The 12210-nt window shown below is 35.1% G+C and overlaps 1 protein-coding gene across 1 annotated transcript; it reads left to right on the top strand.

Annotated features, from left to right (window-relative positions):
• The first annotated feature begins 2020 nt into the window (after positions 1-2020).
• Positions 2021-9873, top strand: LOC146891756 (ovomucoid-like). The gene is made up of 5 exons (XM_085676552.2): positions 2021-2135; positions 6500-6590; positions 7107-7144; positions 7981-8093; positions 9571-9873. Exons 2-5 carry the CDS (start codon positions 6527-6529, stop codon positions 9614-9616), a joined length of 261 nt encoding a protein of 86 aa, XP_085532678.1. The 5' UTR covers positions 2021-2135; positions 6500-6526; the 3' UTR covers positions 9617-9873.
• The last annotated feature ends 2337 nt before the right edge of the window (positions 9874-12210 follow it).

Raw genomic sequence — 12210 nt, forward strand, 5'->3', positions numbered from 1 at the left:
CCTTGTTATTGGCCATTCATTTTGTTATTAGATCAAGCAGTTGTTTTAGGCAGGCAAGTAACACAGCTTCACAGAGTTAAACGAATGATACATAAAAGAATGAAACAGTCAGCAGAGCCATGGTGGCACACACCTTTAATCCCAGCACTCGGGAGGCAGAGGTAAGCAAATCTCTGTGAGTTTGAGGCCAGCCTGGTCTACAAGAGCTAGTTCCAGGACAGACTCGAAAGCTACAGAGACACCCTGTTTCTAAAAAATCAAAAAAGCCACAATCTTTGTATTGTTAAACAAATATTCCACAACATAAACAAATGTAACTCAACACGCCTTAAAATAATATTTTACAACAACAAAATGTTGAAACATAAAAAGAAGTCATTCCAATCAAATCTTATTGTTGTAGGGAACTGATGTCTATACAAAATCATGCTGATATAGATATCTGACATGAGACAATATGGGTTCTGAGTCAGCACAAATTGTCCGACTTCAGACGTCAATGAAAATAGACAGTGACATAATGTGCCATGTAACTATTCCTGGCCAAATGTAACGTTTGTTTGTAGACTTGAGGTCAGAGGTCTTTGCCATTTTATATTTACCAACTTGCTTTAGCTAGTCTGTTAGTATGGGCCTTCAGTGTGGTCGATATGCTGGCCTGTGTGTGCCTGTGTAGCTTGTGTGTGCCAGCATGTGCCTGGCTATCTGCCAGGGCAGTTTGTCTTCTCTTAAAGCATTCTCACACTCACTTAAGTTGTCTTGTCTCGTATGATCCCCTTTCTTCTCTGATACTGTAGTTTCTTACCACATATGAGTCTGTCTTGTAGAAAAATTCTAAGTATTTATTTATCCTGGCTACAAATCTAGCGGCAGATCCCTGAACTTTTCCCCCTGTTTTAAATTTCTTTCTCTTTTCTAGGTACTTGTTTGGGAGGTTTCTTTTACCTTCATACTTCTCTGTTTACGAGGACAAACTCTCTCTAACATCTTTCTAAGGGGAGGTCTTTGAAAACAACGCTAGAGCTCCTGCGTGGGCTGCTGTAAAGCCTATGAAAAGAGTTCCTGCATCTCTGTATCTTGGGTCACCAGTCTTCTGGAATTTATCAGATGAGTACTGTATGTATGCTTCTTACTCACCCATCTATCCTGATTTTCCCTCTCTGAGAATCCCTGGTATGCATACATGCCAAGCTGCCCCACTCTCCAGATACCACACTTCATTCTCAAGGCTTCCCATTCTTCCTACATGCTAAGTAATCCAATATAGTTCATAAAGTTGAACCTCAACCATTGAGAAAAACCCAAGTTCCCCTTTGAGTCAGGTATAAGAGACAAAAGCCTTTTCAGCTGGTGGGCTTACTTCCCTGTCTTCGAACTACCAAGTACCCTACTTTGCAGGAGTCAAATTGCATTGATCATATTATATTTTTTTCCCAGTATAACTAAAAACAATGTGTTAGTAAATAATGTGTGCTGTGAAATTCTTTACTCTTACAGACAGGTTTTCAGGGTAACTTTATATGTACGCTAGTTTTCTAGAATAAAATATAAGCACAAACATTAACAAAATATAAAAAATTATATATGCCATCATATGTGATCCATCGATAGAAACAGGAGTTCACAGAATTTGCTGTACTGTGCATTTTCTCTGCATAGCATTCGAAAGGGATCCTGTCCTCATAGTCCTACAAATGGATCAGCTATTTCATAACTTCAGTTAAATCTACAAATATCTGATCAAAAGTGGTAAATTATAAAAATAAAACATTACCTCTAGTACAGAGAAATTCTGAGAATTTCCAAGACCCTTGCTTGGAAGCTTTTCTCTCCTTTTTGATCTATCATGAATTTTGCTATTTTTGTTATTTTCATGCTTCTGCGTTTATGAGAGTAAATTTTCTACAACCCCCTATGCAGGAATGTCTTTGAAAATTATCTGATGCTTTTGCTTGAGTGACTTTAAGGCCTCCAGAAGGAACACATGTATCTCTTTATCTTAGGCCACCAGGGTTATGCAAATCAAGCCCACAGATGAATTTAAAAAATTCTCTGGTTGGATCTCTATGGAAAGAGCATAACAAAATTGCCCTTCTCCATGCCAGCCAACCTCTGTCTTCACTACCTACTCTGAGGTATGTCTTATTGAATCTACTTGTATTCATAGAATTTAGGATTCATCCTAGAAATGACAATTCTCATTTTCCCAAAGAAGGCACTGAGATTCTAAAGTCGGTAGAGTCCTCAGGCCTTAGGGACAATGTGGGACAGGGGTGCTCCCTGTGTGTCTTACACCTCATCTCACATATTCAGGAGGCTTCTGCTCTTGCGTTCTTTCTCGTTGCATAAGAGCACCAGGGCAGGTGAGAGCAAATGATCCATCTTCATTAGTACTCTAGGTGGTTAGATCAGTTCTTCTGCCAGCATTAAACTTTGGGGAGGGAGTGTCATGGAAACAGTAGCATTAATAAATAGCCCTTTCTTTGCTCAGTCATCCAAGGGGACCTGTAAATGATAATCAGCAAAAACAGCTAGATCTTGGTATAAAATACTTTTTCAACCAAAGGGAATAAAAGGCCTTTGAAAACTGGCCATTTCAAGGCTTGGGTAAGAAAGAATAAAAAAGATTTTGGTGGGAGTATCTTGGAGAAGAAAGTGCTCAAATACAATAGTGGAGCATTAGAGGGACATGGATGTCAACTGAGTAGGATCTCTGACTAAAGCAAGGGATGACATGATTATAAAGAAGTATATTGTCGGGCGGTGGTGACACATGCCTTTAATCCCATCACTATGGAGGCAGAGGCAAGTGGATCTCTGTATATTCAAGGCCTGGTCTACAGAGTAAGTTCCAGGACAGGCTCCAAAGCTACAGAAATATACACGGTAGGGAGGCAGTGCTCAGTGAATAATGTGCATTCAGACTGACTATGTGGAGCAATGTTGGCAAATGGTATTGATGGTACCTAAGGCAAATGACCTTACTATGTTTTCTCAGAATCTTTCTACACCTTTCCATGTCCCTTCAATGTCTATCAAATGGCGCAATTATAAGGATCCACTCACACAGTGTTGTATTTTTTATTAAACTTTGCTCCATTTTATAGATGAGCATTAATTTATTGCTCTATGTACTAACTTCACTTAGTTGGGAAGACACTGCATTACAATGTGGTGGGTTGAACCAAAACTGAACTCATCTGAAAGTCTGACTTGAGTACTTCTAGAATGAGGGACTTCAGTTTGAGTTTCTATAGTCTTGGAAAGTGTAAGCAGTGTGACAGGATTATTGACATATGACCACAGTAGATAACCTGTGGAGTGCTGCATGCTGCATACGCAGATGTAGTGGAAGCGATAGGCTTGGAAAGAAATGTGGGATGATTGTGTGCAAGTATCGAGGAGTATATTCGTTTTTTTGATAATTGCTTGATAAAGAAATGGCAGAGATTCTATATAAAACTTCATAGGATGTTGGTTAAAGAAGAGAGGGGGCTTTTAAATGCTTTTTATGATTCAACTATTAACCTGTTACATAATCAGTTGTAATTCCACTAATTTTGCACTGGTGTTTTTTGGATACTGTTTCGCTACTGTTCTATTGCTGTGAAGAGACACCATGAGCAAGTCAGCTCTTACAAAGAAGGCATTTAGTTGGTGCTTGCTCATAGTTTTAAAGGATTAGTTCATCATCGTCATAAAGGAAGCATGGTGGTAGGCAGACAGTCATGGGGCTGAAAGTTTACATCCTGATCCATAAGCAGTCTGAGAGAGAGAGAGAGAGAGAGAGACAGAGAGAGAGAGACAGAGACAGACACAGAGAGAGATTCAGATAGGGCTCATTCTCATTTAAACCACCACAGACATAGATGCATAAATTAACAACTAAGAAAAAATCAGTTTAAGTATATAATACAAGTAAAATTCATTTCATATTGCAATGTGTATTTAACATTTGAAGATCAAACCTTGTAATTTATAGTAGCAAAATTCAGTTAGCAGTTGTAATCATTTCCATGCACTAAGGAAATAAAAGACTATTTGACACACATCTAAAAATATGGACTGTGTGTGTGTGTGTGTGTGTGTGTGTGTGTATGTGTGTGTGTGTGTGTGTGTGTGTGTGTGTGTGTGTATAAAACTGTTGATGATTGGACTACTGTTGGTATAGAGCCAAATATCCTCAGAAACTGAGAGAAGCAAATAACCCAATCCTGACAAATAAACTCTGCAAGAATTCTGAAACTTTCCTTATGCTTTTAAGCAAAAGAAAAATGCAAGAAAATTGTTTTTAATTTTTTCCTTTCTTGGCTATAATTCTTATGGATTCTACCCAATAACATGGAGAAGAAGGAAAAGTATAATTTCTCCTAATGCAAGAAAAAAGTAATTCCACCCTTACTAAAAATTGCCATGATTGTCTGTAGAAAATGTAATGGAACACACAATTTATTTTAGAAAGTCTAAGATGAGTGTGTCATGGAACTGAAAGAGAGATCAGTGTCCTGATATTACTGGTCTGCTCTATATGTATATATATTGGAGAGTTACAGCTTAAAGTCATTTGTAGTAGAATTTTGCATTATGCATCACACTATTCAACCAGGAATGAACTAAATCTCACAAAATGCTGGGAGATTAACTTCTAATTCCCAGTGGGTATGATGACTTGGGACGGATGTGTGAAGGCAGAGTAAAGGTGAAACTCTGAGCACCTGTTTCAAACAAGTGGCCTCGCAGAGCCTGAACCATTTTTATTTGTACAGTTTCAATAGTTTTCATGAACGGTTTTACAATCATATCTGTTCCTAAAGTTTCTAATAATAATTAAATAGTTGCCGGTTTGTTCCCTTACCTCCTTTCCTTTCCATCCCCTTCACACCACTAATCATCACCGACTTGATTCATAGCTAATCATTATGACTAATCATTACCGATTTGATTCATAGCTTCAATAATAGAAACATAAGAAATGTAGCACGTAACAAAGAAAATTCCCTATCTAGGCACACCTACAGGTAAAACAGTGTGTCTAGCTAGCAGCATTTGCAGTTACAGCATCATACAAAACGAAAGAGAATTTTAGCTCTAGTGGTCAATGTTCACCTCGAGTCAAATCTAAGCTCTCACAATGAACTCATCAGCCAAGGCTGAATCAATTCATTTTTCATTCTATTCCACCCTACCTCCTATGGGGAATATACCAAGTTTTCCCCCTATCATCCTGTGGACTAAATAGCAAGAACTTGTTTGTGTTATTCTCAGGTCATATCCCCTGAAGAAGTCACATGGTCCCCAGCAACAAAGGATTTTAAATTTTTAGTGATCACTAGAACTTGAGTTAAGATGTAATTTTCCTTCACAGGACAAAATAATCCCTATTGGAATGCTAACAGAAACTTCTATAGCATAAATTAACAAACATATTCTAAAATTCATGTGATGGCAAAACACCCCGATTATCCGCATGGATTTTCAAAAATGATAAAGGCAACAGATTGATTTAAAGTTCTGAGACCATATATGTTTTAATATTTCTTATATACTACAATAATCAAGACATTGCTATGTGCCTCAATGCAATATTTAGACCAATGGAGATCAGTAAAGAACAAGATTAACATCATTTGAATGAAAATGTACAAGAGATTTTGACACAATCAAAATCACAATTTACTAGGGAAATAGTGCTTGAACCTTTAAATACCTTTGTGTTTAAAATGGATTTTTTATTTGTACAATATGCAAAAATTAATTAAAAAATCTTATAACTAAGTATAAAACCTCATGGAGTTTTAGCAAAAACATTTATCATGTTTAGTTAAGCAAAACATTTTAGATACAGTTCAAATGTTTAGCAGGAATGAACAAGTTGTTGTATTGGATTTTAGTTTCAAAGTTGTAATTTGGTAGAAATTCAAAAGTGAAATTTTTAACTGCAATGAGCTAACCATACCATACCCCTAAGCTGCTGAAGAGAGAGCAAAATTACCACCATTGTGTATGAGATGTATAATCATTTGGCTTGTAAAGCTGCAACCAAGAAACAACCTGATAATACGTCATTAGGTGTATGGCTGCATACAATATGGTAATTCTGTGAACATGAGATACCAATTCAAATAACAAAGAGAATAACAAATTCAATAACAAAGAGAAATGAGCCTGCCCACATGAGCTTCACAATAACTACTGCTATTCAACAAAATGATGCAAAATGTCATCTATTTTAATATATTGGGACAGACAGCTAACCTGTTGTTGTTTGAGGATGTTTTGCTATCTTTTTTGCTGATCATTATATTTTAGTGCAGGTACATAAATTCTTTGTGTATTGTCATTTTGTTTTGACAAATGGTGATACAGAAAGTTCAACTCTGTCGAAGCATTCTTTATCTTCAAAAAGACTGAGCAGTAGCCTTGTGATACCGTTTCACCATCTACTGTAACTGTAAATTTATTACATAATTGATATTTCAATCTATTTATTTTCTCCTAGTTTCATTGAAAGTTGATATCAGGCCAAATGGATTTCATTCTAGTGATCAAGTTTATCTTACTAATCATTTCGATGTTTAGCCCTTTCTCAGGTAAGTATTTATTTCTTTGTCCTTGAAAAAAATCTTTGATCATTCAGTAGCTGCAATAACTGGGTCATGCTAAAATAGAGGATCCAACTGGGAAAAACTGAGAGGATCCCAAGGATGTTTTTCTTCTTAATGTAAGATATTTCATAGAAAAAAATGATACCTTTTTAAAAGTATTAAATTAGATCAGTTGGAAGGAATTTCCTTGAGGTTCTACTCCAAGGCTTTATGTAGACCTCAGGCTTTCATTTCAGCTTCCTTATCTGTGGAGTAAGGGAAAGATCTGTTTCAACAGTTATCCTAGAATTACACACATTGGTATCTTAGAGTTTATGACATCAGTAAGGTTATAGCAGCCATACACACGTTTGCATATTGCAATTTAATCACTTCTCTCTTGTGTGTTTATGTAGTCTAGGACTATAAAGAATTTTGGTTGCAATTAAATATCAAATTTTAATTTTAAAAGTCAAAATGTCATTACTGTTGTTATTGTTTTCCCCTCTGTTCTGATTGCAGATGCACGCTCCAAAGTTAAATATGATGAGAGATGTAAGGTGGGCTTCCATTTGGATGATTATAACCTGCACCCATCATAATATATTATATAGTACCAAAAGGATTAACACAAGATGTATTGATTTAAAAGAAACAAAACAAAACTTTTAACCTTTCGATTTGTGATGACATCAGAGTGCATGATTGTAAATGCTGTCTTCTCTATCAATGCAGTGTTTGGTATAAGGGAGTATGGAGAATACTAATTTGTGGTAGCTCAGAGTGTTTGAAGAAATATGTGATAAGTGAGGAGTTCAGAATGTGGGGAGTAAATAAACTATATATAACATGGTAAAAGTGGTATGGATTTTGACAAAATAGAAAAGGCTTTTAACCTGAAGCCACAAAAGAGTTAAAATGTTCTAGGTGAAGATGGTGGGGTAACAGAAGGAAGCCAGAAACATTTAGTCTCCTAGGCTGAAGAGATTAGAATGTTAATCTTCAAGAAAAAAGACTAATGTTTTTGTATGGATTCAAGAAAGCATTTGAGAACCATTAGAAATGTCTGAAACCAGATACTTACATGGGAAATTGTGCAATTATCCTTCAAAAATAATGTAAAAGAAATGAAAGTAAAAACATATGAATTGAACTTGTGGTGTGGCTACTTTTATGAATTAATCAAAAAAGGAATTATTGTAGTGTTCAGTCTATGTTTCAGGAATTATTTTCATATTCAAATTCTGGTGTTCAAATCAGAATATCCAGACATACAAATCTAAAAGCAACTTAGATAAATTTTATACATCAGGATATTCATAGCATGTAGGAGATAAAAATTCTATTTCTGTCATTATTGTTTTTACTTTTTAAAAAATATCTCTGACTTTTATAGACTGACTGTTCTGACGGAGATAGAAGAGTAGATTGTACCAAAGATTACTTACCTGTTTGTGGATCAGATGGCAACACCTACGATAATTATTTAGCTTTTTGCACTGAATCAAGGTAAAAAAAATCAACAAACAAGCAAACAAAAATCCTTTATAGTTATTCTTATTAAATACTTTTGCCTTAGTCAATAATTTCTTGAAAAACAATATTGACAATAACTTAATGCATTGAAACAATGTGGGATTTGAATGTTATTTATATATGATGAAATCACCATTCAAAAGGATTTCATGGTGGAATATCTTCAGAATCATTCTCGACGATCACCAAGACATATAGACATCAAATAAGCCCAGAAAACCATAGTCCCTGTTTAGTATTTTTAAAGACAATTTTGCTCTTGATTTTAATTTCCACAAGATAGTATCTTTGTTACAAATAATATATATATATATATGTATATATATATATACGCATGAATATATGTATATATGTACACACATACACAAACACACCCGTTTTTCCAGACAGGGTTTCTCTGTGTTGCCCTGGGTATCCTGGAACTCAGTCTGTAGACCAGGCTGGCCTTGAACTCAGAGATTCAACTGCCTCTGCCTTGAGTTAAAGGCACGTACCATCACCACTTAGCTTATATTTTGTTATTTCTATTTGTGTAGGACATTTACTTATTCTTTCTAGATTTTGCTGTTATGACCACAGATCATTCAGGAAAAATAAAATGAATGAAGATAGAATGAATCAATATAAAGTATAAATGAATATATTTCCATTCTTTTACCTTTAACTTAAGCTGAACATCCATGCATTTGTTTGACCACAAAATAAGCAATGGACTCTATATTAAGGAAAAAAAACCTAAACCATTCCAATTAAAGTTCAACAACAGAATAAAACAGTTTCCTTCTTGTAGAAATTATCCAAAACTATTATTTGAATGAGAACATGGAGCAAGGAAGGCAAGATGATGCGAGAGGGAGAAACCAAGGGGATTAAATTCAGCAGAAGTTATTAGTAGACAGATCACAGGGCCAACGAACAGTATCAGAGGATGTCTCTTGTTCTACAGGTATTGTCAAAAGTGGTACTTCTCTTAGGGAGCTGAGTGTTGGAAAATATACAGCACCTGCTTCGGTGGCTACCCAGCCTCTGAAGCCAATCTCATGAAGACTTGGTTGAACATATAGTTCCAAAATGAGAGTTGGTACCATTAGTGAGGCATAAAAAAGAAAATCAGTATTAAGCCAGTAGAGTGGATCAAAAGCTATTCTCTAGATGACAGGTGGGCAATGATGTCAGTTCACTCTAAGACAGATAAGGTTGCTTCTGTTTTTTCACAAACCATTGTTATGTCATGTCTGTTTTTATAGAATCACATTGAACAAGTGTGATCATCAGTCTACAGAAAAGAAGGGAGAGCTAGAAAGTGTGGGACCTAAGATAGGTTCTATCTTTAGAAAACAGAACCTACCATGCTTAGTCCACCACACAAAAACTCTTACTGTGAGGAACCCTGGCAGGTTTCATATAAGACTTGTAGTATAATGATCTAACTGTTTCTTTTTCTTTTAAGGTTCCAAAATGGCGAACTAAAATTCAAACATTATTTTCAGTGCTGATTCTATGAAATGGATTTAAAAATGCAACGAATTCTCCTGTTCTTTCTGTTTTGTTAATGTAATTGGGAAAGTTTCCATCATTTTTTTTATGTCAGAGGATGTAGAAACTCAGCCCACACAAGATGTGATTTGTTTCTGAATTCACAAAATAATTATTTCTTAGTTGTCTTGTTTTTAGTAAATTTCTTGTTTTGAGAAGACTAATAATTTCCTATGGCAAAAACAATTTGATGAATAAAAGAATCAAAATGTAAGAATATCGCATGTTTTGTGGATTCCCTCTCCCAGTTGTTTTGAAATCTGTACATTGTTGAATCACTTTGTGAATACTTACACCTTTAGTTTGCCACCAGGAGAAGCAGCCCTTGTACAAAGCATTTGAAAGAATACTGAATATAGTAAGTCACTTACACTTGCGGAAAAACTATAGTCGATCAAGACATTATGTGAAGAAGTGGTGTAAGATCAGATTGAAGCTGCAGAGTACTAAAATTCCATCTCAAGTTGGATTACTCAAGACAACCAGTGAACAACATAACCTTGTTATTAAAATGTCACATCTTGACTTCTATTGAATTCTTTTATTTTCTGGGAGATGTTATGCAAGGAATAGTTTGACATCTTCTGGAAATGCCTTTTTGCTTCTTTATTTGCTTTCCTTTTTTTTCTTTTTAGAATGACCTAGATTCTTATTTTTTAAATTCTACTTTCAAAACCTGAGTCTTTATATTTTTGTTTTGCTTTATAGAAAAAGTGCAAGTTAGGCATAATTAAGAACATTTTTAATGAGAAGCAGTAATTTAAGTATTAAATAACTAAAATATACTAAAACTCTAATAAATTATTAATGAGAAAACCTATTTTATGAGATTAAAAGACATAGAGGTGCTATGGAATAATCCTTTTGTCCACTGTAAAGATTTGTCACTCTAATTGGTTTAGTAAAAATCTGACTGCCTGGTAACTAGGCAGAAAGTATAGGCAGGACAACCAAACTAAGGATGCTGGATTGAAGAAGGGTGGCATCAGGGAAGATGCCAACAGATGCAGAGTAAGCAGGACATATAGAAAATATGGGAACAAGTCATGAGCCATGTGGCAGAGGGTAGATAAGAAATATGGGTTAATTCAAATAGTAAGAACTAGTTAGTAATAAGCCTGAACTATTGGTCAAGCATTTGTAATTAGTATAAGCATCAGTGTGTTTATCTGGGAGCTGCTAACAGGACAGAAACTTCTGCCTACAGAGAGATTGCCTAATAGGCAGCTCATAACTTTAACTAAAATACATTGATTGCAATGGGGAAATGTGCAAGGATATATATCTAATTTCATTGTCTAATTGGATAGAACATTTAGAAATAAGCCGTACATAGATTCAACCATAGATTCTTTAATGGAGGGCACTTTTGGATTTTATCCACTTACATAAACTGTAGACAGAAGTTTTTGTCCTGCCTGGTCCCATGGCCATTCAGTTCCAAAAAAACACACAGAGGCTTATGTTAATTATAAACTGTTTGACTTTATTGCTCAGGCTTATTATTAGCTATTTCTTACAACTTAAATTAACCCATAATTCTTATCTATGTTTAGCCACATGGGTTGGTACCTTTTTTCAGTGAGGCAGTCTCATCTTGCTTTCTCTGCATCTGGTTATCTCACCTATACTTTCTGCATGACTATTGGCCAGTCAGTGGTTTAGTAAACCTATATGAGTGACAGATCTTTACAGTGTATGAGACAGAGCATTATCCCATATCAATAAGCATATTAGTGATCTCTTCCATTTTATATACATACAAGTTGTATAGCATAGGCTTAGTCTTGTCCATAATTCAGACATGACTTCACTCCAAACTTCCGAGAGATTCTATACAAACATAGAAGCACAAGTATTGTAGTCATTGACTATTACTTTCTATAATTTGGATTTCACCTTAGATGGACCTAGAGTAGGTTTTATTTAATGACTAGGTTTTAATCTCGAGTTTAAACTTTAATCTGGTTTCCTTGACTATGAGGGCATCCCGTGGCCTGAAGACACCATAAGATCCATGGTGTTAAAGAGTTTGAGAGAAAAAGAAGGTTAGATGCATTTACCTAATGAGGTTTTCAAACTTAGATGGCCAAAATAATATAGAGAAATATGAAATATGTGTGGGAGGACAATGAGATACTAAGGTCTTCATATTTCAAGTTTAGTTACAAAATACTTTTCTTTCAAATTTATTTTAAACATTGATATTGTGTGGTTGCTAAGATTGAAGATGCTAAGATATTTTTAATTTTTTTTTTTAGTTTCCAGTTTTATTCTTTATTTTTCTAAAATAATACTGGAATACATGCATACAAATAAAACTAATACACACATATTTAGGAGTAAATTGTTGTTGGAGGAGGGCTCACTTGTTTGTCTCAGCCACCCAGAACCAAAATAATCACACAGAAACTGTATTAATTAAATCACTGCTTGACCAATTAGCTCTAGCTTATTATTGGCTAACTCTTACATCTTAATTTAATCCATTTCTATTAATCTGTATATCACCACGAGGTTGTAGCCTACCAGCAAAGTTTCAGTATGTCTGACT

The sequence above is a fragment of the Myodes glareolus genome, chromosome 13 (genome assembly GCF_982192425.1).
Source record: "Myodes glareolus chromosome 13, mMyoGla1.1, whole genome shotgun sequence".
Lineage (NCBI taxonomy): Eukaryota > Metazoa > Chordata > Mammalia > Rodentia > Cricetidae > Myodes > Myodes glareolus.

Coding starts and splice junctions, on each gene's coding strand:
- LOC146891756 (XM_085676552.2), top strand. CDS start 6,527: ATGGATTTCATTCTAGTGATCAAGTTTATCTTACTAATCATTTCGATG. Junction 6,591..7,106: donor GATGTTTAGCCCTTTCTCAG/GTAAGTATTTAT, acceptor TTCTGATTGCAG/ATGCACGCTCCAAAGTTAAA. Junction 8,094..9,570: donor GCTTTTTGCACTGAATCAAG/GTAAAAAAAATC, acceptor TTTTCTTTTAAG/GTTCCAAAATGGCGAACTAA.